General features: G+C 40.2%; 4 protein-coding genes across 15 annotated transcripts in view; 1 reads left to right on the top strand and 3 right to left on the bottom strand.

Moving 5' to 3' along the window:
• LOC108107634 overlaps nt 1-7,336 on the bottom strand; it is an 80,790-nt gene extending 73,454 nt beyond the window's left edge. For 4 of the 10 annotated variants that reach the window (XM_017215216.2, XM_017215217.2, XM_017215204.2 and 1 more), the window contains exons 1-8: nt 7,229-7,336; nt 6,431-6,624; nt 6,229-6,347; nt 1,943-2,141; nt 1,505-1,660; nt 1,138-1,442; nt 704-1,041; nt 207-628 (exon numbers count right to left, since the gene is read on the bottom strand). In XM_017215216.2, coding sequence (XP_017070705.1) covers nt 207-628; nt 704-1,041; nt 1,138-1,442; nt 1,505-1,660; nt 1,943-2,141; nt 6,229-6,347; nt 6,431-6,624; nt 7,229-7,335 — 1,840 coding nt within the window. In that variant the 5' untranslated portion in view covers nt 7,336. Of the gene's footprint in view, nt 1-206; nt 629-703; nt 1,042-1,137; nt 1,443-1,504; nt 1,661-1,942; nt 2,157-6,228; nt 6,348-6,430; nt 6,625-7,228 lie in introns of all 10 variants that reach the window. The other 6 variants (XM_017215212.2, XM_017215205.2, XM_017215214.2 and 3 more) reach the window with 4 other exon arrangements.
• A 108-nt stretch (nt 7,337-7,444) lies between these two features.
• Nucleotides 7,445-12,282, bottom strand: LOC121529912. Of its 2 annotated transcripts, XM_041817986.1 has the most exons (3): nt 11,222-12,282; nt 9,636-10,764; nt 7,445-7,543 (listed from the first exon to the last, which is right to left on the bottom strand). In XM_041817986.1, the coding sequence occupies exons 2-3, from the start codon at nt 9,699-9,701 to the stop codon at nt 7,445-7,447; spliced, it is 165 nt and encodes a 54-aa protein (XP_041673920.1). In that variant the 5' UTR covers nt 9,702-10,764; nt 11,222-12,282. The 2 variants fall into 2 exon arrangements, with proteins under 2 accessions (XP_041673920.1, XP_041673921.1); XM_041817987.1 differs by lacking the exon at nt 11,222-12,282 and having other exon boundaries at nt 9,636-11,165.
• A 922-nt stretch (nt 12,283-13,204) lies between these two features.
• On the top strand, nt 13,205-16,038 carry LOC108107635 (separin). 2 transcript variants are annotated; one of them, XM_017215221.2, is made up of 7 exons: nt 13,207-13,612; nt 13,671-13,866; nt 13,927-14,398; nt 14,455-14,814; nt 14,873-15,171; nt 15,230-15,555; nt 15,662-16,038. In XM_017215221.2, exons 1-7 carry the CDS (start codon nt 13,540-13,542, stop codon nt 15,838-15,840), a joined length of 1,905 nt encoding a protein of 634 aa, XP_017070710.1. In that variant the 5' UTR covers nt 13,207-13,539; the 3' UTR covers nt 15,841-16,038. The 2 variants fall into 2 exon arrangements, with proteins under 2 accessions (XP_017070709.1, XP_017070710.1); XM_017215220.2 differs by having other exon boundaries at nt 13,205-13,612; nt 13,671-14,398.
• A 2,295-nt stretch (nt 16,039-18,333) lies between these two features.
• LOC108107637 (protein lin-28 homolog) lies at nt 18,334-21,021 on the bottom strand. Its single transcript, XM_017215222.2, has 5 exons — nt 20,655-21,021; nt 19,186-19,322; nt 18,976-19,124; nt 18,746-18,896; nt 18,334-18,680 (listed from the first exon to the last, which is right to left on the bottom strand). Exons 1-5 carry the CDS (start codon nt 20,716-20,718, stop codon nt 18,615-18,617), a joined length of 567 nt encoding a protein of 188 aa, XP_017070711.1. The 5' UTR covers nt 20,719-21,021; the 3' UTR covers nt 18,334-18,614.
• Nucleotides 21,022-25,045: the final 4,024 nt, after the last annotated feature.

Genomic DNA, 25,045 nt, shown 5'->3' with positions numbered 1-25,045 from the left:
CCTGACAGGTTGATACGTTGCCCAGTGAATTTCGCTACCCAAAAGCTAATTAAGAAAGAAATTCAATTAAGCGAAGTGAAAAAAAAATGGAATAACAAAACGTTTAGCTACCACAACAACGAGAACAAAAGTGAATAGAAAAGAGAGCTAACCGAAAAAAGTTAACAGAAACATGGTCTAATCTCGAGCATATCGAGGTGGCTCACCCAGATTCTCCATGCTCTGCGAGAGCAGGGCCTCAAAAGTGTGCAAACTATAGGATTCGGCATCCATGCCCTTGGCCAGAGTGTTCCTCAGATGCATTTCGTACTCGAGTAGTAGCCGTGAAGTTGGTGAACCCGGAGTGGGGGTCACATTCGGAGCCTGCTGATGATGATGCTGATGGCGCGAGGATCGCTGCGGTGGTCCTTGCTGCTGCTGGGGATGTTGACCACCCGATGATTGTTGCTGTCCATAGGATTGATCCTGATCGGAGTTGCCATTGCTGGAGCTCGGAGTAGTAGCATAGCACTGGTTGTCGAACATAACATTATCCGAGGGCGGTGAACCCTCGATGCAGCTGCGTTCCCGCTCCAGCTCCAAGTACAGGTTACGTGGCGGATAGCCACGTCCGATTTCATGCGAGGATCTAGTGGGATAAGCAAATCCGTAAGTTAGGCAATGAACGAGGTTAAATCCAAACAAACAAAGAAGAAACACCCACCTCGAACCGGAGAAGCGCGACGACTGACTGCTGGCACGGCCCATTGTGTTGTTGTTCATGATGTGGTGACCACCGCCACCCATTCCCATTGCCATTCCATGCTGGTGCATGTGCGGCGGGTGGCCCAATGTCTGGGCCGCATTCGCATTGTAGTAGTTATAGCGCCGACGCCCCATCTCCGGCGAAGTCACTGGTGACTCGGTGCTAGGCATCGGCTTCAGCATGCGCTTCAGGGTGCTGGTGTCCACGTTCATGTCCTCGGTGCTCTTGGTCTTCCGTCGGGTGTTGTTGTTGATAACATTATGCTGGTGCATGTCGTGCGAGTGCCCGTCGCGTGTCTATGGATGAGAAGAGTGGGAGTGTTAGGTGGTATGTTGGTGGAAAAGCTCGTTTGGTCATCACTGCTTGTGTTTTTCAATTGACAGTTAACTAACCATATCATCGCCAAAGTCTTTGTTGCGAGTGCCGGTTCCCTTGGAGGAGGAGGTGCATGTGCCTACGCTCTGGTGCAGTCCACCACCGGCCTGAGTGCCCTCGCTCTTCGAAAGATCCATGTCCATTTGGCACGCGGCCGGGTCATCGTTGCCCACCTGTGAGCCAACATGATTCTGGCCACACATATCGGAGCCAACGTTGCCCACTCCGGTGACAATTACGCCGGGAGTATTAGTATTGACTCCGGCATTGGCCACATCCTGCCTATCCTGCTGACCGCCCTTCATTTGTCGTGGCAAAGTATCTGAAAGGAGGTTTAGATAGAAGTTAGATGATTTTTGTAGTAGATTTTGTGCCAGGACTCACCTGCTCCCTGGGCTGTGCCAGGACCACCGCTGGCCACGTTGTCGTACAGCGAGGTGCTGCTAACCGCACTGACCACCTTTCCGGAACCAACCTGCTGCTGGCCGTCTACGTCGGTGATTCGGTGCGAACCAACGTTTCGCGGCAAAGTGGATGAACCTGCAATGAGGATGGCGGTGAGTTTTGATGGGTGGGGATGCGGTGGATCTTGTCGCCTAGTCGCTAAGCACTGAGTTCGCAAATGTTCGAGTTACAAACTGAAGGGAGCTTGGGTGTCGGAAAAACCAAATCAAATTAAGAAATTAAAAAAGAAAAAACGTTGGTATGGCCAACCGGGCTCTAACTTATATTCCGGCTTTTGGTAGTTTGTTTAGGGGAAATTCTCATTTTTTTTTTCTGTTTATTTGTCTTGACTCGGGGCTTATGGAGTAGTAATCTCACCTCTAACACGGGGATCGGTTCGCAGGCGCGCATACTGCTCGGCGGACATGCAGGTGCACTGGGGCTCCTGGCGGACGCGCGACGGCGACGCCGGAGTGCTGAGCGGCTTTCGTTTGGCCTTCACCTTGCCCTTGCCGGGGGGGTCCAATTTCAGCGAGTACGACGACGAGGCCTTTCGTGAAAATTTGAAAGAAGGCGACTGTAAAACGTCGCACTATCATTAGGTTAGTTGATTGGGATTACAAGGTTCTGTGTGTGCGGTTTCTCCTCTTTTTTTTTCTACTCTGTCTCACTAACTAACTTTTGGTGAGAACACCCATGTATCTGTACACTTTGGGGTGCAAGTCTCCTCTCTTTTCTGGAGGAGATCTGTGGCACGAGTTGCCTTTGGCAGCTCGGCGAAAGCTTTGAGTGTCTGTGTGTTTATTTTTTTGAAAAAAGGTGTTCTGAAATATCTTAAAGAACGTCTACGAGTAGTAGTAGTAGAGGGTGCAGGAAGAAAAGTTTGAAGCTTGACTTTGGGTGCTGAAAGCCTTGATCTACTTTAGTACAATAACTAGATAGTGAAAGCAGTTTTCATTAGGTAGTAGAGTGTGTGTTGGGGACACAAACGGGCTTTTGATTTTGGCTTAAACTTTTGGGATCTTGTATCTCTCTTTCGGCGCTAAGCGCAATTATATAACTCACAACTTTGATTGTTCTATATAGCGATAAAGCTTAGTTTCAGCTGAACATTGACTTAGCCTAACGTTAACATTTCTTTTGATTATACAACTTTGATCTTTGGGTTAACTTTAACAATTTATTGTAAGCATGTGCGTTTGCTTGAATATATATATATAGAGATATATAGATATATCTAAGTTCCATTCATTTGGATTCGTTTTGTGGTTTCAGAAACCTCCATGGAAGCCGCCTTCGAGGCGATAAATGATGCTCCAAGAATATATATGCGCTATATCTTCAACTATTCAGTAGCTGAACATCCTAACTATCAAATCTAGCTCTCACTGGAGTGATACTGATTTTGATTTTTGAAAATATCTTCGATTCGTAAACCGCCCACTTGCATGGGATTTTGGAGTGGGAGAGGATAGATCGGGATATCAGGGATGGGGGGATCGGATTAGGGCTCGTCGGAAACGGATTGTAGGGGATAGGTAACGGTATTGTAGTAGAGGATACGTGCGATTGTTTTAAAGCGTTTTGCGTTTTTCTTTTGCATTTTCATTTGTAGGTTTCCACAGTTATTTACATCGTTAACATCGATCATCATTGCGGTCGAATTTTCAATATTTTAATTTAATTAACATACATTTTTCATTCAGTTATCAACGGAAATTTAATATTTGGTTTTTCAGTTTTAATTTTAGTTTTTTTTTTATTTTTTGTGGCACACGTGAAATGCAAACGAATCGAGATTTATACATAAATATATATTTAGAGTAGTTAAATAAAATTATTGTTAGATAATAAAAGCATTTCGAAGGGGGGGAAACGAGAGGGGTTTCATATATAAAATAGATTTCAGATAGAATCGTGGTGTACATTTAGAATGTTGTTTTTTTAAATCGAGGGTTTTTTTTGAGGTATTGTAGTATTGTTGTTGAGTTGTTGTTGAGTTTTGTTTGTTGTTTGTTTGGAGTTGCGTGTTATTCATTCATAAATTTCGAAAGAAATATCCGTCGGTTTTTATTTTCGTATTGGTTGTTTTTGAAAATGTTTTCGAATTGAAGTACGAAATGAAATGCATTTAAAAATGAAATATTTCGAAGGATTTATAGTTTTTTTTGGAGTTTGGCGTGTTTCGACAATGATTTCGAAAAATGATTAGAAGAGAGAAAAAGAAATGAAAGAATATATAATATAAATACATTTAACAAATTTTAGTGTGTGTGTCTGTGTGTGTGTAGGTGTATGTGTGGGGCTTTTGTCTGTCTGCGTTCAGTGTTATCGGATAGTTTTCGCTGTTCATCTTTGCACTTGGATGAATCACATTTACAAATGAATCCCCAAAACGGGCAACTTCAGATGAACACTGAGGGTGAAGACGAGAGTGTGTGGGGTGGAGAAATCGGGTCTGGTGGTTGGTGGATTGGGTGGTTCTGTGGTTGGGTGGACACATAGAGCAGAAAACTTTACAACAATTACGACACTCAGTATGTGGTTGTTGTGATGTGAAACACTTATGGAAGGATCTTACTCATGCCCAACATTTCAGATTGAAACGAGGTATTCATTTAATTAAGAGGGGGTGAACTTTTACATGGATATTGTTATTATTATTATTATAATCTTTCTTTTGGCGATCATAACGACACTTAGGTGAAACAATAAATATTCAGTGGTTGTGTGTGACGGCTATGTGTGATGTACACTGTACACAGTGGGAAAGAAACAATATGAAGCGATACTAACGTATTTTTTTACAATGTAAGACACCTGCAACAAATGATGCGCAAAGTAAGAAAAGAAAATGAAACAATTATTAGACTTGGCTAGTCCAGATAGTTAATGTCTGACTACAATATATTAGAGTCTATATATTAAATAGGCGTATGATAAGTGTTCTATATAGATGGATTCTAGTTTCAGTTTCGAAATGTTTCTGTTGAGATGATAGCTCAATGGATGATTTGGTCAGAAATTAAGTAGTATAGAGGGTGAAGTTTGACTGAACTTATTATCAGTTTTTGATTATAATATTATTTGGGGTTTTGGCAATGTCTAATTGGGTTAATAAGTATATTTTATTTACATTATCAAAGTTTTTAGTTTTATGTTTTTTGATTAGTTTTATAAAACGGACCAAATGTCTTTTTGGTTCTTTAAAGTTTCTTACTTTTCTCTCTCAATTTCTGACTATGAAGTAAGTAATCATTTTTTCAGGTGCATGTCTCTGTATGTGTGCTTGTGTTTGCATGTGTGTGAGTGTTTTTCTATTAATTCTACGATTATACTTTACTTGGCCAAATTTGTCAATGGCTAAAACTAGAAAACAATAAACGCAAATTTCTACAACTTATTAGGAATTTTGGAAACCAAATAAAAATGAACGAAAAAATTGTCTTAAATTTCCAGCGAACCAATTTGTTTAAATCGTCAAGTTTTCTAACTAATTAGCGAGTTCGAGAAGGAGTTATGTTTCGGTGAGTGTTTTTGAGAGTTTCGTTTATGCGGGGATATTGATTGTGACGATGATTGAAACTGTGCTTATGCGAAGCCAAAATTTGCGGATTTAGTTAATGAAAATTTACATATCAGGTTTAAGCTATAAAATATACAATTGCATACTTTTAGACACCTTCTTACGATATTTGAAAGAGAGATATTAAATCTTTTTTGGATAATTTAAGCAAATTAAACAAAGTTATTGATCATATTTTTTATCACTTTTAGCTTATATTTTTCCTTGTTGTGGTATTGAAAAATATGATATAAATCTTTCTAACATGGTTTGAAAAAAGACAAGGTTAATTTCAACTTTTTGCAAAATAAAAATTTCGCACTTGGCATAAACTTTGAGTGTGACTGTGACTATGACAGTGACCGTGACTCTGCGGTGATAGTGAGCGAATGAAGAGCTTAATTATGATTTCATCTTGAGATTGTTCGAGTGTTTGGCGGCACTGAACCTTGAGATTGATTGTGGATATTTAAAGTACATAGCTAGGGAGATGTGTTTTATATGCAAAGCAAACATCAACTGGCTCATAGCCATTATTATTATTAGCATTATCATTATAATCATCGTCAGCGGCAGCATCAACATCATAATCATAATCGTTATCATTTTAATCGTCACCATCTTTATCGGCACCTTGGTTCTCTCAGTGTTTTAAGTCTGTTCTGTGTGTGTGTGTGTGTCATGAGTGTTTTGTGGGTGGGTAGTACGGTTTTTTTGGCTTTGACTTGGTACGGTGGTCTTGGTGGTTCTGGTTTTTGGTAGTGGTTCGGGGATGGTGGCTCAGCTGAGTGCTCCAGCTGGCGGGCATGATTACAGCTCGCCGGCAGACCTCTGTTGTTAGTGTTGCTGTATTAGTGGTGGGGTGGCTGAGGTTTTTCTTATTCTTTTTTTTCGGTATCGGTATCGGTTGAGGTTGGTTTTGAATTAATTTTCATATATTTTTTTTATGTTTTTTCTTTGGCTGTTTTTGTTTTTCAATTTTTTTTGTATATATATATTTTTGATTTATTTTTTTTTTTTGGTTTTTCTTTGGTTGGCATTGTTGTTGTCGTCGCTATGCGAAAATGTTTGCTTTGCCAGACCGTAAGAGAATACTTACACAGCACTCGCGGAACTGTTTGGCATCGATGGGCGATGTGAAGTTGAGGCCCCAGGTGTCGTTGGTCATGGGATCCTTCCAGTAAACGAAGCACTCCGATGCCTGGCCAATGCGTGTACCTGTAAGAAAGGGGGTTTATGATAGAGATTGTCATGAGGGAACTCCATTAAGTTGACCACCCCCCCAACGAATGTGCACTCACCTGGCTGCACAAGTCTCACATCGAGTATCTTGTCCACCTGACTGTTGTACGCGGTGATGTGAAAGATGCACTCGGGCGAGTCCTGAATGCAGGTGATGTTCACAGGAACCAAATCCTCGGACACTTGTTGCCATTTTACGGTGCCGGCTCCGCTGGCTGATACATGGAAGACCTCTGCCCACAACCTGAACGAACTATCGTTGGTTAATTAAGTTTGAACATTGAATGGTAGTAGTTTGATTTTGTTTAGGTTTTAGGTTTAGTTGGAGATTCGATTTCCGGATTCGAATTTTTGGATTTGGTGCACAATTGTTAGATTTTTAGTTTCATTGGATTGGAGAGGAAAATTGGATAAACAAAGAAACACATTTTGTTGTTGTTATAGTTGTAGTTGTAGTTGCAGTCGTAGTAGGTAGGAAGGAAAAGTTGAAGCAGGATACATTTGTAGTTGTTGTGGTGGTTTTGGTAGTTTTTTAGCCGCATCAAATTGTGTTTATTTGTGGTTTTTATGTGTATTTTTGTTTCGATTTGTTTTTGTCATTAGTTGTAGTTTGTAAATTGTATCATATACATATATATATATATATTTTTTTTTTGTGAAAGAAAGAAAAACCAGAAGAAGAACACAATTAGTTGGATTGAAAAAAGTTATCGAAAGAGCGAATTCAATTGTGGTTCAGTTGTTGGTAGTGGCGGTGGTTGGTTGGAGGCCCCCCGAAGTTTTTCGGCAGTCAGAGAACATAAACAGAGTCGGGCTAAAAGAGTAGTTCAGTACGGAATGTTAAGACCATGACCCACCTCAATAGATGGCCATCGCGACGACGGGAACTTTGCCAAGGTGAATCCTCATAGCGATAGGCCTTGCGCATCAGCGGGGCACAGGAGCAGCTCAGTTTGTTACCCATGGCGCAGTTGGCGCAGCTTGCCGCAGATCCTATGGGAAGTTTCGATTATTTTCTGGGTGTGATTATAGGGGAAGATTAAGAGCTTACCTTTACCAGAGGCACCCCGATGTCACCACATGCCGCTCACGTCCGCCTGCGAGAGCGCCTGTCCGCGATTCAGCGACTGTGAGCGCTGGTTGTGCCGATGGTTGTGGTAGCGACTCGATCGCTGTAAGTAAATCAATTTGGAGTAATTATTAATTTAAATATATTATATTTTATGGCACATACACTTTATATATGTTAAAATATATCTTATATTTATTTTAAACAAAAAATTATAGCAAACTTCCTAACAACCTTCCTTCCTAAGCATCAAAATTATTTTTCAGGCTGGAACATAATATTCTAAATCAAGCTTAAACACTTAAAACCTTTGAACATTTTTAATAAAATCTTAAAAAAAAGACTATCACTTCTTCGTCTTTGCATTTTGCTAGACAATACCTCTTTTTTAGATATTACCTTAAGGCTATTAGTAAAAATCAAGTGGGTAGTGGAAGAAGCATATTAAACACCGTCTTTAAGCTGCAATAAATTTTGACAAAAAAAAACATTCAAAAAATATGTGCAACGAAGGCAGCCCAGCCTAGATTCAGATCTCCAGCTGCTAGACTCTGTGAGATTAAAGCGTTGAAGCAACCCACGCCACAGTTTATTATCATCAAGCCAGAAAAGAGCAAGAGGTGCGAATGCTGGTGCAGCAATATTTTCCCCTTCACCCCCGCCACGCAAAACTTGTGTAGGTGTCAAAAACAAAAGCGATGCATAACTCAAGCCAAACACGATGAAAAGCGGAAAATGTGCTTTGAAGTTTTTCCCGTTTGATTTTCTTGGACACCTCATTCATTGCACTCCCAAATGGATGCAAAACAAACTCTGAGGTGAGGTGAGATATGGAACAGAGTTTATTTTTAATGTGGATTAAATTTTTAAAAATATTCACAGTCTAGCCCATCCATATGTTGGCCACATTTGTTGTTTGTTCATTCGAATAGAAGCACATTTCGATCGCTATAATAGCGCCAAATATATATATATACATATATTTATATATAGCTATTTTTGTTTACATCGGTTGACCCAGAGGGCGACACACACAGACACCTGTTTTATGAATCGGTTTTGGCCATTCAGTGGTTGTTGCCGGCTTCTAAACGGTTCGAATTGCGGTTTACGGATCGGGGCTGACGAGATCTTGAAAAAGCCAAAACAACATCACAAATGCACGCCGCAGACTCAACTGAACTGGCAAACTGACTCGCAAGAAAATCTCTGAAACGTATTTTCATCTCTCAGATTTGAGGTCTCTTTTTTTTTTTTGGATCTCTTGGCGTCTCGAGAGAGCGCCACACATACCGCCCACATAGCTCTCCATTCACTCAAGAGATCAGATCTCTGGCAAGATATGACCGAGCAGCATATGCACATGCGATCATCAAGTGGACCACACCATGACAATGGGCCATGGGAATATGGTTCCGGAGTGGTTATGGGAATGGAAATGATAAAAGGGAAAATGGGAAATTGGGGGAAATGGGACTGCTCTCTATTCGCGTGCTAGTTGCACGTGTTTTCGTTGAAACTTATTTTTAAAATCAATCTACTCTTGGCCCTCTCCATTCTCATTAGAATTGCAATTGGGATCGTCGGTCTGACACAGTTTAAGGCGATGAGCGACAGATCGAAATGGATCATCAAGTTGTTGACAAGATTAGGGGGATTTCTATAGATACTTTAGGGGAAGAGAACACAAGAAGCGGATTTTGTTAAAATAAACATTTGTGGTGGCGACCTTTGGCTGCTGAAGAATTATGTTTGGCGACTATAAGTTTTCATTAAGTAGTTGACATTCTTTAATTAGCTTTATCTATGATATCGAGTAAGAGAAAGTTGTGCTGTTTTTTATAGTATGATTATCTTTTTAATTTCTTAATTTACTGACAGGAAAATAAAATATGCTTGACCTACATTTTTCTTTGATTAGAATAATTAGTAACATTTAAAGCTTCTTTTCAGAAACTTTTGAAGAAAAATGATCTCAGATCTGTTTTTATTGACGCCTCATAAACATACAAAGCTAATATTATGACTTTCCAAATAGTTTTTCATTTTAAGGCCCTAATTTTCCATGACAACATATTTGGAAAAAACATTTGGTAGTTCGGGAATTCATGGAATAGATTTTATGAATAGGTTTTAGTTTGTTTTCTTTTCTTTGTATATGTGTTTATTGTTTTTTTTTTATAAATAATACACACCTCCACATGGCCCCAACCATCGGCGTTCATTTTGGCGGCTGCCTCGACACTTTCTTTGGCGCCCATTGTTTTGTTTGTGTTTTAAGATCGCGTTCAGTTTGGTTGATGTTTTCCTATGGAAATTGTATCTTTCCGCTTCTGTTTCCCCTTTGCCCGTTAAGTGCTTTTAAGGATTCAGGATTCAGGACTCAGGGCAGCTGTCAGATGTTATTTATTTTGGGCCCAAGCGGAGGACCAGGAGCGTCTGCGTTGTGAGGGCCGCGAGACTCGTGGACCAGGAGACTCGGTTCAATGTATAAATATTGAGCGGATTGACGTGGACGTCGCTCCTGCTGTCCAACACACACACAGTCACACAAAGGATATGCTCTCTCTTTTTTCCTTTTTTTTTTAGTGAGAGAGGGATGCTGGGATGCCGTTGAAGGCGGCTTTCAATCGACTTTCGTCGGGTTGAACGTGGTGCTGACGTTGAAAGCAGTTAAATAATAGAACAGGAGCACGTCCTGCCCGTTCGTCTATATATGTGTGAGTGTGTGTTTGTGTGGAATCCTGCTGGTATGTCCTGGCCTATATGGCGTATACGTATGCGTGTGTCGAGTGTATTATTTATGCAGCTGAATGTTCTTTGCTGATGCTGCTGCCTTTGCTCCTTCTCTGGAGAGTCTTATTCCTTTGTTTGTCCTTTATTTTTGCTTTGCGTTTTCCTTGTGGTTTTCCCTTTTAGTCAGTTTTTCATTTGGTGCTTTTTAAACGGTGCGTATGATTAATTTTTGTATATATTAAATGGATTTTATCTTTTAGTTGGTTATAGTTTTCTTCTCGCCTGCGATTTAGGATTTAGTTTTCGATTTTAGTTAAAGATTTGTTGTTTTATCCTGTGGCCTTTTGATTTGGCAACGCCTTTCGCGGCCCACCGAAAAAGAGTTCGTTTTGGCCTGCTTTTTTTGGGGTATTTCAGAAACCAATTTCGTTAATTATTAAAAGATCACTTTTCACTTTATTTTATATATTTTAGAGGAATTTTCGGTATGATTTTGGGCTGGAAATATTGAGATTTTCCTTTTTTCGCCACGAAAACGAGCAGGATGATGGAGCTGTGTATTTTCGTGTGGCCAAAATACCTACAAAACTTGACGAAGCCCAAACGAAATGTTTTCACTTGACGAAACAGGAGAGGAGCAGAGCAAAGATGAGATGAGAAGAGAAAGCGAGCAATGAAGAGCGGGAAAAGAGAGCAAAGTTGAGCAGGAGATGAGCGTCGAATTACAGCGACAGCCGAAAATTGCTATGCCCCCCTTCTTCTTTCCTCTACGCTTTTCCCACAGGCTTATATTTTAATTTCGATTTCTTTCTTGGTTTTCCGTCGTTATCCTTTATTTTGTATGCCTCTGCTTCTTCTCAGTCTTCTTCTTCTTCTGCTGCTCCTCTTGCTGTGAGAGTGAGTGTGTGTGTGTGTGTGGGCTTAGCTTAGAGGTATGTGCAGTGGCTTTGACCCCCCTTCTTCACCATCACCATTGCCATCCCCCTCACCACCCCTCACTTTTCGCTGCGTGTGTGCCTCAAAAAAGTTGCATAAATCACCACACCTTAATTTACTTAAATGTCGTTTCTTGGTTGGTTTATGTTTATAATTTGAATTTGACTTGATTAATTCATTTTCGTCTGCCTCGTGGGCGTTTTTTCCACCACGGCACAAAAGTATGCTACACCTTTTCCGCTTCTTTGCCAATGGCTTTTCTTAGGAATTCTCTTTATTTTTTCTATTTCGCTTTTATTATTTTGATTTTTTTATTTTAAATTTTAGTTAAACGCTTTATTTTGTTTAGTTGAGTATTTTATTTGAAGCAAGAAAAAAGCGACACAACCGTCGACGTCGACTTCGAAATTCGTTTTGAGTCGCTCAAATGCAGAGGGATGCTGCGACGCCAACTGCGCAGCTGGCAGCGACGTCGCTGCAACTGTTGGAATGTGTGCCACACACACACACCCGCACACACACACACACACATCCTCTCTTATTATGTTCGTTGTTGTTTTTCTTTTATTGGGGTGGCTCTGGTCCTGTTGTTTTTGGCCCTTCGTTACATGTGCTGCTGCTGTGTGTGCGAAAGTTTTAATGTCTCCCCAATGCATATGTGTGTGTGTGAGTGTGAGTGTACGTGTGTGTTAATGTAATATTAATGTTATAATTTGCTAGGCGGAAAGGACAACGAACGTGCCGAGTTAGCGACATCAATAATGCAGCCAAAAAAAAAAAAACAACAAGAAAACATAAAGGATAAAGGGAAGTGAATTAAAAGGGGGTGGGTGGTTGGTTAAGGGGGTTTCACTGTGGGATTAAAGGATGTGCCTTTTTCGAACATGCCAATCAAGCGAGAATTTCCCAATTAAAGCCTGGTCTGCCTCTATTTGCCAACACTGGCCCACCAGGCAAAAGTTTCAAACAGCACGTTCCCCACAAAGTAAAAGTGAAAAGCAACATCAAAATTAATAAGTAGAAAGGATGCTAACGTCGGCGTCGCAGTTGCAGTCGGCAGTGGCAGTGGCGGTGGCGGTGGCTGCGAGAGAGAGTGAGTGAAAGAGCCTTTCTGCCTCTGCGCTATTTCAATATTTAACGAAGCTTTCGTTGAGTTAAGACAGCGACCAGCTGCAACTTCCTTAACGGTAATTATTCGCTCTAGCCGCCTGCATTTCAAAGTTTTTAATTTAAAAAAATGTTTTTTTATAAAAATTTTAAAATATTTTTATATTAAAAATCGTTAACTAAAGTTTTATAATATCAAAAAGAGGCGTGGCAGCTTATAGTATAAGTGAAACCACCCACTCACTTCGGTTAAATGCCGTTATCTCTTGCTGCCTCCAAAAGACGTCATTAGAAAACTGCAGCTTGCAGCTGACGTTAGCAGAAGCAGCGGCAGCTTTCAGAAAGCGCGTCACAAAAATTACAAAAATATAAATTAACAAATAACAAAAAGTGACAGCTAAAAAGTTTTTTAGATTTAAGAAAAGGACTAAGTTTTTATTGATGACTGCAATTATTGATAAACTTTATACAAATGCATGTGTGTGCTTGGCTTTTGTTGTTGCGTAAGGCTTTTTAGGGCAACTGGAGGGTGTGGTTTAGGGTTGCCAAAAACCAGAAGGTATTAAGGATAAAGTCCTGCCTTTACTTTCTTAAAAGGTATTTTTAAATAAAAATAACCAGTATATTTTTTAAATTTACCAAAAATCTAGTGTTTAAAAAATGTAATAATTTTTGGCCACATATTTGGAGGGTGTGGTTGCTGCGCAGTTCCACCGCTCATCCTTATTTAGGAAGCGTGGCAACCCTATCATCTGTTTTTCGGCCAACCTGCAATCTCGTGCACCTTTTCATCTCGATTCATGTTTTTATGAATGAACGGCCATAAGCACCAACTGGGAAAGCTTTTTCTAACTACAACCACCAAAAATGGGTTGTACTAAAAGCTGTAATGCCCCAAATTACTAAGTAATTATTAAAACACACAAACATTTTTAAATAATATTTATTAAAAAAATAAATAAAATATTAGAGAAAATTTTTGAGTTTTATAAAAACCATATAACTTCAACGAAAGATTACAAGATTAATTTATTATTATGTATTAATTATCAGCTTATAATGAACTAATAAAATAAAAATTATATTTTATTTTTCGAATGGTTTTCAAAATTACCGCGAAATCCAAAGAAAGTACTAAAAAACACCACATAAATTGAACCAGTTCTCTATCGTGAATCTACTATCGATAGTTCAGTGTTGGTTAAGATTGCAGCGCAGCTATGGTTATCGGTATGAGAAGAAGGCAACTTGTGGATTAATAAGCGGCGACGCCGCCAGAGTTTAAAAATAAACAATTAAAAATATAAGATAAGCGTGGAAATGTTAGAAACCGGGGGTGAGGCCAAGATGCTGTCCCGTTTCACCAGTGCTGATGTAGGCCCCGAGGCGAAGGGTAAGTATAAAAAACCAAGCTAAATTGGTAAATTTTATTATTTACCATGTTATTGCAGAATATAATTTACTACGCGCCGATGAGGAATATCGCAATGACAATGTAGAGCACTCGATTTATTACCAGGTTAAGGCCCAATTTCAGTCAACAGATCTTCGTTATCTTACCGAAGCGGCGGAACTGGAAAATCAGAGGCCGACAACGGAGGAGCTGATCAAATCAGCCTCTAGCCAGGAGAAAAAAGACTACAAAAAGTGGGTTAACAAGATTGAAATCCGACTAAATATAATATTTATAATATTCAATATCTGCAGAAACAAATTCCTGCAGAACATCATTAAATATCTCAAGCAGAAAGAGCTGGATAAACCACCAGAGAAGCCAACGAAAGAAACTTTAGAGTACCTGGATTTTCTAGAGGATATACAGGATCCCGAAGCAGGTCTAACCCGCATCTCGGACGTATGCCATAGCCTTCCCCAAGAATGGTGTGTCCTGCAGCTCTGCAAAAGCTTTAATCCCGCCACCACATACTCTGTTTTCAACGAAATTATCGCCAGCAATGGAGCCATATATCTCACCTTGCTTCGGCACTGTAGAAGTCCCGAGCTTGGACCCATTTGCCTAAGATTTTCCGGCGATGAACTGGCCAATCTCTTTCGGGAGTACAGCACTTTGGTGGAGCGGTTCAGGCGAGTGGTCACCGTAGATCCCCTAAATATGAAGGGCAAGGAGGCCAAACAAAAGTATTGGGAGGAGCTGAATGCCTTTGACACCTTTCTGCAAGTGAGTTTGTCGTCCTACACTTATAAAATCTAAAATCACTTCCTCATCTTCCCCAGAAACTGCTCTCCGACTTTCGTAACATAATCTCTCCGTATTGCTATCTATTCTTTGGCAAACGATATGACTGCACTGCTGTCCAGCAGCAGATCAAAATCATAAATACCCAAGTTGATGATTTCTGCTTGGTCAATCAATGGAGCAGTCACCAGCGTGTTTTGCTATCCCAAGCGGCTTTGCATGCCAATCGACTGAATGCTGCAGATCTCAAGCTTATATGCTATGAACTGACCAGAAATGAAAACGAGATCCAGTCGGTGTACGATATGCTCAAGGGATTGGCCAACGACTGGACGCAGGTGGAGGAACGCCAGCCCCTGGCGGGCAGAAGATTTCCCACTATCTTGGTGGTTGATGAGGTAGTATAACATATAAAAACGAAAAAAAACAACAGATTTAAACTATATTTGTTTTTAGCGCCTGGACCACCTCCATTGGGAGCAACTAGTCACCGTCCAGGAGTTCTCTCGCGTCAAATCACTACATTGCCTGTGGCGTTTGTACCAGAATAACAAATCAAGCATAAAGCATGGCTATTACACTACGAATATAAAGCAAGGCATGTGTATAATCAATCCGGATGCCGATTTGGTCAACTCCGGCCGCAGGATGCGAAGTTTTTTTGAGTACTGGCTCTCCCAGTGGCAGCATCTCTTCCAAACTGTGCCCACAGAGGAGGTGATGGTGAAACAGGCCCTTCAAGCGGATTGCTTTGTGTAAGATGAAATTTTAATTGAAGTAATGCTTGGTGAATTCCTATAATATATTTTGTAGCTATGCAGGTCACGGCTCTGGGCTGCAGTACGTCAATGGACGAGTGATTTGTCGGGCACGGGTCCGCAGCGTAGTCTTCCTATTTGGTTGCGATTCCACACGTATGCTAGGCACGGGCCTCTACAGTGCATTGTATGGAGCACATGATTACTACCACGGAGCTCTCTGTCCCTCCATAGTAGGCACTCTGATGCCCGCCCTAGATGGGAATATGGACACAGTTTCGGTAACAATCTTGAGCCTTTGGCTGGCTCCGGGAGATAAAAAAGTAATGCCCTGGACGCATATTGATCGTGTGTCTTGGCTTAAAACTGGCATTATAAAAGGTGGGCGCTTACTTAGGCTCTTTTCTTAGACATTAGTATATTATATAATATGTTTCCTAAATTTCTAACCACCCTCCATGACCTACATTTTAAATATATATTCCAGGAAAGGAAGAAAAAACGCCCACCATGGACGATCAGCCCAACTATCACATTGGCAGCCTGTGCTCCATACTTTCGCTGGTGCAGCAAGGCAAGGTGGAGCCAAATATCTATAACTGCTGCATATACGTGTGCCGCGGTCTACCCGCATGGAACATGGCCGTGGAAAAGATGCCCTTGTAGCTAAAATGGTGTTTTGTGTCATGGAGTTAATCTCCCTAATACAATTGTTTAGCAAAAAGAAACCATGTACAAAAATCGGATTTAATTGAACTAATTCATTCAAGTGGAAAGTGGTGCTCGTAAGATTGCATTAAAAGTTAATAATAACACTGAGAATCGTAGGAAAAAACCAGTACAATAATATATATTAAAAAAGTATTCTACATAACTTACCTTTTAGAATTTATTTGGAAGATATAGTGATGTTTTTTTGTTTATAGATTTAGCACTTTAACAGCAATTTCCTTGGTTTCGGTTTAGTTTGTTGTTTAAGTAGGAGTTTTAAACATGTTTAGACTTTGTACATTGTGTTTTTGGAACTTTTAACCGTTTATGGATTTGTTAGATTAGTTTATTTAGGTTAGAGGTTTTGTTATCTTTAATTCGAGTCATGCCAGAGACAGAGAGTAGAAGAGATTCATTCTTACGTTGCCTGTGCAAGAATATAGGGAGTGAAAAACATTAATTTGAGTACATTTTGTAATGTGGGTGATGTAAAAGTAAAAAAAAAGTGAAAGTGAGGTGCAAACGACAGTCAGAGAGAAAGATTTTATAGTGTGGGAACGAACATTGAGAGTTTATAAAATTGCAAAATAATTGAAATACAAAGAGGACACGAGAGATTATCCCACACCCAGGGCCACGGGGCGAATGTGTAATATTGTCTGAATGGCCAGAAACGCCCATCTATTTATTTACTCGCACTCGTTTGTCGCCCAGTTTTGCTCTCCAAAAACGCGACTCATCTCATCTCACCTCGTTCCCGTTCCCATCCTTCGTCCTCGTCCTCGGGTTGCCCTTTTGGCCAAAGCTTTTCCCCCCGCTGAACCTGCGGCGACCTCCAACCGCCCAGAATCGCATCTACTTGACCTACTAACGCCTGTCGCATTATGACACACATTCGTTAATTAGGCCCAACCCAATAACTCCTTTTTTTGTTTGGTTGGATGGTCTTTTGTGAAAATTCAGTCAAATCATCATCGAGCACGCGGCGTATGCGTAATATGTTTGTTTGTTATGGCCCCGATTTGCATGCCATAAAAAACAAAGAACCTCGCAGCAGACACACCTTGGCGCGTCCCTATTTTTATGAGTTACCAATAGATGGGATGGGCGGCCAGTGTCCTTCGTCCTTCGGCCTGATGTCTCAATGCCGTGCCCATGCAGCGTATTAAATCAAATTAGCACCCGTAGGGGCAGCAAATCCGAGGTGCATGGCATATGCCACACCCCCAAGAACACGCACACACACAGATAGGATAATCGGGAAAACGAGAAATGGGGACAGGGAACAAGGAACAAGGAACAAGGACTTGGAACATGACAGGAGACAGCGTCAGAAGGAGGATATTACATAACAGGCGCTCCCCATGTAAATCTGGTTGTAAATTCTCTCTGTGTGTTTGTGTGCCCTTAAGTGTGTTAGTGTGTTTGTGCTTTCGTTTATATGTGTATGTGAGTGTGTGTGGTTTGGCCCAAATGAATATGCGATGACGTTGACGTTGCTATTGTTATTGGTATTGTCAGTTGATGCTGGCGTTATTATTGTTTTCCCAGTTAAAAAAGGTATTTTTTTTGCATTTTCTCTTAACCTTGAACTCTTAATTTTCGCCAGCATTTTTTGTTTGCATATCTTTCATTTTTTTAAGATTTTTATGCGTTGAAAAACTTTTACTTTTTATGCAAAAAAATTGTACAAATGTTTTGGGTTTTGTTTTGTAATTTTAATTTTTAAATTGTATTTTATTGGTTTGAAAATTTGTTGCTGAAACGCTTTGTTAACTTTGTTGAAATTCTTTTAGTTGTCTAAGTTATTGTTTTTGTTTAAGGTTGCTGATTTGATTTGACTGTCCTTAATATTTTGTTTTTTTTTTTTTTATAATTTGTGTTAAAATGTTGTAAATGTAAATTCCGCCGCGTTGCACACAACAATTCTCTGGCAGAGATCAACTGAGACTGAGCTCGATTCAGGCCTTAGTTGCATCCTTTTGGGTATCCTGCCACTGCTTCCTTGGCGAAGGACAAAAAACGCGAGAGCGAATCGGCAAGCGAGCGAGCCCGAACAAAATGTTGCAAACTGATGGCGAACCATACAAACCACAACAAAAACGGCCAAAGGGCCAAGAACCAAAAAGAGAGCGAACAAAAAAGGCAGGACTTTCTCCTCTCCTCCTGGCCATGTCCTCGCCCAATCCGTTTGTTGTTGCTGCTGCTGCTGTTTCACTTTCAGGGGGTGGTGGCTTCAGCACCAAGAGGGTGGGTTTCAGGTTTCCAGCTTACAATGATTCTGCGTTTTCATGGTGATTCTGTTTTGTGTTGTTGCCCCAAGGAAAGCTTCAATGTTGTGAGCAGCCACGTGACTGCCGAACAGGACTTTCTTATCATCACGAAGCTTTAAGTTCCACCCCAGGGGTGGAAAAGCTTTCAATTTAGATAGCAGACCAAAAGATACTCTTTCTAACTTAATTCATTTACTCGTACTGTAGTCAAAAACCTTAGTATCTATGGTTCTTAGAAAGTAATATTAAAATAGGGGATAAACTTAGTATATGTTGATTTTTGGGGTTAAGTTTAATATCCCCTCTAATATCTAAAAGTAGTAGCTAGTTTTGTTGTACGTGGGTTTCTTTGATTTGATGCGTGTTTTTTCTTAGATTTCCATTTTGTACTTGTCAAAGAAGTTTTTAACTTCCAACTACCAATCCTGTGTCCCAGGATCATTCCCCTAGCATTTCCTAGGTAGCCTCTTCGCTTTTCTCTTGGGTTCCACTGCTACTACTATTGTTGCTGTGGTTTTGGTTCTGCATAAGAAAGGAAGTTTGTTAAATCCTTAATTGGAATATAAGATTTGCTTATCAGTACTCACCGCACTGCGATGCGGGCAGTCGGCATGCAGATGGTCCTCTCCGCGGCAGCGATGACAACGTTTCGGCTGAGGACCCAAGGCGCATTCGGAGGCAATGTGGTTGGCGAATTCGCCGCAGTTGTAGCAGCGCATGCGGCGAGTTCGGCGATTTCTAGGGGGTGGAAGTAAGTGTTAGAATTAGGGAAATTTAGTGGGGGTGTGTGGGTTGAATTTTTGGACGAGGCTCTCACATGCGTGGCCTGTAGGTGCTGCCGTGGCAGCTCTCGCCCTGCCTTCCAGACACTCTGGTGGCCTCCAGACCGCGCTCGGTACGCTGGCACTCGAACTCCACTTCTTCCTGCTCGCCTAGTGACCGGAAACCGGACATCTTGATGACGCTCTAAAGGGGGTAAATATTTAATAAGCATAAATAACTCGATTGTGGAGTTTGAAGTAGCCACCTGATGGACGAACACTTCCTGGCCGCCGTCGTTGGGGGTAAGGAAGCCCCATCCTTTGGCCACGTTGAACCATTTGCATTTGCCCAGCCGTACACAGCCGCATTCCTGGCCAGGACTTGCAGGATTCGCCTGATTCGCTGTTTGGAATAAAAAAAGGAAATTTGAGTTAGGAACTCAATTCGATATCCTGTCTGGGAATCCCTTCAAGGTTTTGTTATTCAAATGAGAGGCAGCTGAACAAGAACTCAGGAACTGTGTTGTTGTTGTTTTGTTTTTGTTCAACATCATCGTGTCCTTGCCCCATTTGCCGCGAGGCAAGTTCAACTTGGGTTAGGTTCTCTTCGTCTACCCTTCCCGCCCATCAAATTCTTTAGACCTCCAGAAAACCCCCCTCCCATCGCAACTCCCATTGAGGGCAGAAAACAGGTTTCGTTGTTATTATAAGACATATTTGGAAATAACAGAGAAGAGCGGCGGAGTGGATTCATTCCATTATCTAAGCAGTAAGCAGGGGCTCATCTCACTCACACACGCCCATCGATGTAGATGGTTCATTCATTCATAAATTGTTTTCACTTCGCTCGTTTCCATTTCACTGCTGGGCTGGCTTATCTTTCTGAAATGAGGTACTTGTACTTGTACTCGCAGTCGTAGTATCGCCCAGATACAAAGATACTCTGACTGCATTCTCATGGTTGCTTATCTCAAATCAAGTATTTTCATTTTCGGGGGTTGTTGGCATTTCTAGGTCGCCCCCTCCCCCTCTTACTCACTCACTCACATTTCCCCGACAACGTGAATGGAATGCTAAGATCTTTGGAAATTCTTTTGCGTCTGATAAGAAAAAACTATAATTGAATGAAAATCTTGGTCAAACCACCACCGCTAGTGTGATTATCCTTTTGGATTGTCCCCTTCTGTTTTCCTTTCTTATAGGTATAAGTCGCAAACTGGTTTCCCTGTACAATTAGCCTTGTAAATCTTTAAGATCTATTGCCTGAAATGCATTGAGGCGAGGATAATCCCTAACTGGACAGTTGTGTGTCCTTGATCGTCGAAGGGGTGGGGTATAGCTTGTGGAAAGAATGTCGGTCAATGATTTCGGGGGTTGATGACACCTCTTTATATAGGAACACCACCACCTCCTCCCCTCAAACGATTTGCCAATAAAAATCAAATCAACGAATAGCAAAAACACAACAGAAACCGTAAAAAACACACGCCAGCGAATAAAGAACTGCGCAGTATATAAAAAAAAACAGACAAAAACAGAAACCAAATATTAGGGCGATCGCACAACCAATCAGCTTCGACTTTGATAAGATTTCATATTTCGATTTTGTTGTCGCTTTTTTTGGAACACAAAACAAGTTTGTCGAAGGGGAGAGGAACGGAGGGAGTGTTGTGTTGTCTGACGTTAATGCATTAGTTAAAAATTAGTTTCACTCTACTCTACACGCTAAACAAACCTGATGAAGTCGAGCTCTGGCTGGTCCTCCTTTCCAAACCATTTTCCAATTGCAAGTTTTCCATTTCACTTCCTTGCTTCCTAATAGATTTTTTTCCACTTTAATTGGTTTATTTTTCGCTTTAAAACTCGCTCTATTTTCTTTTTCAAAACTTCACTGCGAATGCATGGTTTTCCTGCCAACGAACACACATGTGTGGCCAAAGATGTAACTGTATCTGTATCTTTCACTGCCCGCACGCATTCACATGCAGATACAATAATTTCTCGAATTTCTTGGGGTTTCTAAGAGAAGGGGAAAAACGAGGAAAAACGCTGCCGCTGCGCACGACGCACTTCGTCACACTGACTCCGCATTGCGTTTGACTATTTCTAGGAAGGTCGCAGTAGGCCCGAAAAATGTTTAGCTCAGTATCTTGAAAACAATATTCGACCCTGCTCTGTATATATATGTGTGTGTGTGTGTGTGCGAGTGAGCGTGGAAAACATCGAGCTGAGTTGAGTGGTTTTGAGTTGAGCGCGTTTAGACCGCGTAAATGTATCTGACAGATACTCTACATGACGATCACGGGGGGAGAATAGCCGAAAAACATAGAGAGAGAGCGCGCTAGAAAGAGCATTATTGGATTGGAGAGCGGCAAATTTATCTATGTCGAGCCATAGACCATGCCATGCTATACCATAGAATAGACCCTGCATGCCTAGCACACTTTCCTATTCGGATGTATCTGTATCTTTATCTGGCACTCAATAGGTGCGTGAGCCGAGCGTACTTCAGGATACTTGACAGTCTAAACTGTTATACAGTCAAGCTTTAATAACTCCTAATTATGTTTTTTATTTATGTATCTATACAAGGAAATAATTGTGTTGCAAATGTAAGTTGAATGTAATGACTTTTTGTAAGAAAAGATCTATCGCGCTTTTTAGGTGATGTAACCTCAAAATTTAAATATCAAAGTTAAGTTTATGATTCTTATATGATAACCTAAAATAAAATAACTAACAGAGTGTCATGTTCATGCCCTCAAAGTATCTCAAAGTATCTCCCAACAATCATGATATAACATTCCTTCATTTTCTCACTCAATAAATAATTATCTCCGATTTATAAAATGAAATATTAGCACACCCCGAAATCTTGCGTATTTCTGATAGGCAGAGCCTTTGCTCAAAAAATGATTTCCATAAAAAACAAACTCTTCTGATTGGTGAGTGCCAAAAAATTGCACTAAAAAACTGCACAACAACTGGCGGCCTGCAACCCTCACTTCAGTCGCGTGCCGGGCAGCTGTATCTTCTGGATGCATTTCAACCCCTCGTTGGGGTGCAAACTGCATTGTGCAACATATTTGCGAACGCTCGTCCTGCCTCTTTCCACTCATCCTCCCTTTTCGTCCTCTGACTCCGGCTTGTGTGCAATTAATTTCGGCACGTGCCTTGCTGGCGTGCCCAATCGATGACCAATGCGATTGATGACAGCGGATCCGAGGGCGGAAACTGTAACTGAAAAATCGAGATCACAAGGGAGGTATCAAATGAACATTTTGTGGTTCGTAAATTTGGCAAGAACTGGCACGATTATGAGTGAAAGTGACTTGCAAATATAGAATTTCTAGAAATTATGTTGTAAAATCAACAGAAATTAGTAATTGAAAAGTTTTAAGTTGCAGTTTATTAATAAATATTTATTATAAAGAAGGAGAAGCATCAGAGAAAGCATTCAGAAATAGGCGTGAAAATAGTTTTAAATTTTAGAAACATGTGATCCCTATTCTAGCTTCACTTTAATACCTCTAGACTTCTTTAAAAATCATTTTAAAAATAATTAACAATGTTTTTCCCTCTCTAAAAACTGAGCTAAAAAATTGTAATTTGAAGACTCAATCGATGACAAAAGTAAATAGATGAAAGGCATGGGAAAGCCCAGAGGGCGAGTGCTGTTAATGTTTTGAGGGGTCACTAAGGGTCAGTCTTATTTTTTATCAACAATAAATAAATGCTAAAGAACCCAAAACAAAGCAGCTTGTGCCAGCCGTCGCACAGTTGTCTGTAATCAATATTTTGGCTGCACTGAGCCGGTCTGAATCCTGATGGCCAGTGGTCGATGGACAAAGCCGGCCAAAGGGACAAAAGAACGGGACGAGAGCGAAAGTACCCATTAGGGATGCGATGGGATGAAATGGCAGGCACTTACATGCGCGTAATTGGAACAGGATTAACAAGGCGTCCTAGCATTCACACACACACACACACACACAAGCAAAGAGAGAGTACAATTGCAGTTGGGGAAGTGCAGCCAGGCATTGTCCGAGGGTCCGAGGATCCGTTTAGTTCGGTTTGGTACGAGGCATTTCCGGACATTCGATGGACGGGGAGCGCCGACACAATGGCCATGAAAATAATCCGCTTTAACTATAAAACGTTACCAAACAGAAAATCAAGGCTGACATGAAAATGAGGAAAATTCCTGCTCGGAAAAATCTATGCAAAAATCGCAAATTAAAGAGCACGGAGGGAGGGAGGGTTTAATAGTGGGGGATGCATTCACTCCATTTAGCCATCCATGTGGCATATCCGCACAGCACGCGTTTGACCCGAACTGGCACCTTGTTTCCCTCTGGTTTTTCCATCAGGATAATAATCAGGATACGCGATTTTTTTTTGTTTGCCCTCTTTTTATGCGTAAAACGCACACAATTTGCATGTCCAGGGGGGGTTAGCATGTAAGAGTAAGCACTGAAGTGCCCTACTTTCATTGTTGATTGACATGTGATTGATGTTTCCATTTGCATCGACAGACCGTCACAGAGCTCTTGGTGACGATAAGCTGCCTTTTTCTCAGAGCAACTGAATTTAATCAGATGTAGTTGCAAATATCTCAGCGAAACAAATATACTTTTTTCTTATTTTGATTTTTAAAATTGATTAAGGTTGTGCTTAAGATTAATAATAAATAAAAGCCAGAAAAGAAAATAATAAAAACTTTCCTTAAGAAACATAGCCCCTAAAAGTATGCCATAGCTTTCGTCCAAGTAAAAATTCAAAAATCATTTTTAATATGAAATATTTTTGTATTTATTCATTCTTTTCGTACTGTTATTAATTGTGATTCTTTAGAGATATTTTATAGAGATATTTCATATATAATTAATAGGAATTTAAGTTGCATTCAAATAATTAGATAATTCTTGTTTTCTGCTCGATTTTGGTTTTTCAATGCCTTTGCTTTTTGCTTTTTTTGTTTTAGATGTTTCGCATGTAATTGGCGTATAAATATGCATATAGTCAATTATTTCGTTTATTGTGGTATAAGAGGTGAGTGATATATAAGCGTGTATATACCTTGAGGCTCGTACAAATCAACATGTTTAGTTTTTCGTTTTTTTTTTCAAGAGGGTTCAAACAGAAACTCAATCTCCATCTCGAATATTAAAATGATTTTGTTTTAATTGCAATTTGAATTGGGCTTAGCTTCGATTGCAAATGAAATTCGCTGCGTTTTTGTTGTTTCTTTTTTCTAATTTTTAATTATTTATGAGAACCAATTTTGTACATTTTGTGTTTATATGAAAGAGTTAGGTAGGTAGAGATAGAGATAGTGGGGTAAACAATTTGATAGGACATAAATACGTATAACAAAGGCTCTACATGATCTATATAGGGCTGAATTATAGATAATTGTAATTATATAGATTCATACATTTGAAATATTGATTGCAATAAAGGTATACGATAGACTTATTGAATATATAATGGAATATATATTTGGATTTGATTTCTAGAATTGATCCTTGAATCATTTGTGTGTGTGTGTGAGTGTACGGGTGTGTAAGTGTTTGGATGTGTGTGAGTGTGTTCGACCTAAATCAGAGTCACTTATAACACTAAGAAGCAGTCATTTATTCTCCATTTAAATTTACGTTGTGTCGTCACGTTCCTTGAATCCTGAAACAGATTTCAATTACTGTACAAAGTTGGGCGCTTTAACCATAGGCCATAGGTTGTTCGTATGTATAAATCGCTATAGCTATAGCTCTCTACGACTACGTATTTATGTATGTGTGCCTTGTATAAATATATATCTATATATTTATATATATACCTAGATGTATCCATATATTCGTATCGTAATATATTACAATGCTTGCTCAAACAAAAGGTTCGGTAAAATATATATCGAAATGTCTGGGGTTCATCGTCAAGCCAACACAGTAGACCCTCTATAAGAGGGATCTGCTAGAGCTGGAGCTTGGGTGTCTTTTCTATGAGTTACGAGTATTGTATATATAGTAATTCATTCAGTCTCACAAATAGGAAAGTATTATGTATGTCGCTTATTTTAGTAGATTTTTCTGTCTAACTTTTTCAAAAATGCAAAAGTTAATCAAA

Source organism: Drosophila eugracilis, unplaced genomic scaffold (assembly GCF_018153835.1).
Source record: "Drosophila eugracilis isolate 14026-0451.02 unplaced genomic scaffold, ASM1815383v1 contig_2088, whole genome shotgun sequence".
Taxonomy (NCBI): Eukaryota; Metazoa; Arthropoda; class Insecta; order Diptera; family Drosophilidae; genus Drosophila; species Drosophila eugracilis.
The sequence above is the reverse complement of the archived record's forward strand: the minus strand, read 5'-3'. Positions and strand labels throughout refer to the sequence as shown.

Coding starts and splice junctions, on each gene's coding strand:
- LOC108107635 (XM_017215220.2), top strand. CDS start 13,540: ATGTTAGAAACCGGGGGTGAGGCCAAGATGCTGTCCCGTTTCACCAGT. Junction 14,399..14,454: donor CCTTTGACACCTTTCTGCAA/GTGAGTTTGTCG, acceptor CATCTTCCCCAG/AAACTGCTCTCCGACTTTCG. Junction 15,172..15,229: donor CTTCAAGCGGATTGCTTTGT/GTAAGATGAAAT, acceptor TATATTTTGTAG/CTATGCAGGTCACGGCTCTG.
- LOC108107637 (XM_017215222.2), bottom strand. CDS start 20,718: ATGGAAAACTTGCAATTGGAAAATGGTTTGGAAAGGAGGACCAGCCAG. Junction 19,125..19,185: donor AGGAAGTGTTCGTCCATCAG/GTGGCTACTTCA, acceptor TACCCCCTTTAG/AGCGTCATCAAGATGTCCGG. Junction 18,681..18,745: donor ACTGCCCGCATCGCAGTGCG/GTGAGTACTGAT, acceptor TTTCTTATGCAG/AACCAAAACCACAGCAACAA.
- LOC121529912 (XM_041817986.1), bottom strand. CDS start 9,701: ATGGGCGCCAAAGAAAGTGTCGAGGCAGCCGCCAAAATGAACGCCGAT. Junction 7,544..9,635: donor ATGGTTGGGGCCATGTGGAG/GTGTGTATTATT, acceptor ATTTACTTACAG/CGATCGAGTCGCTACCACAA.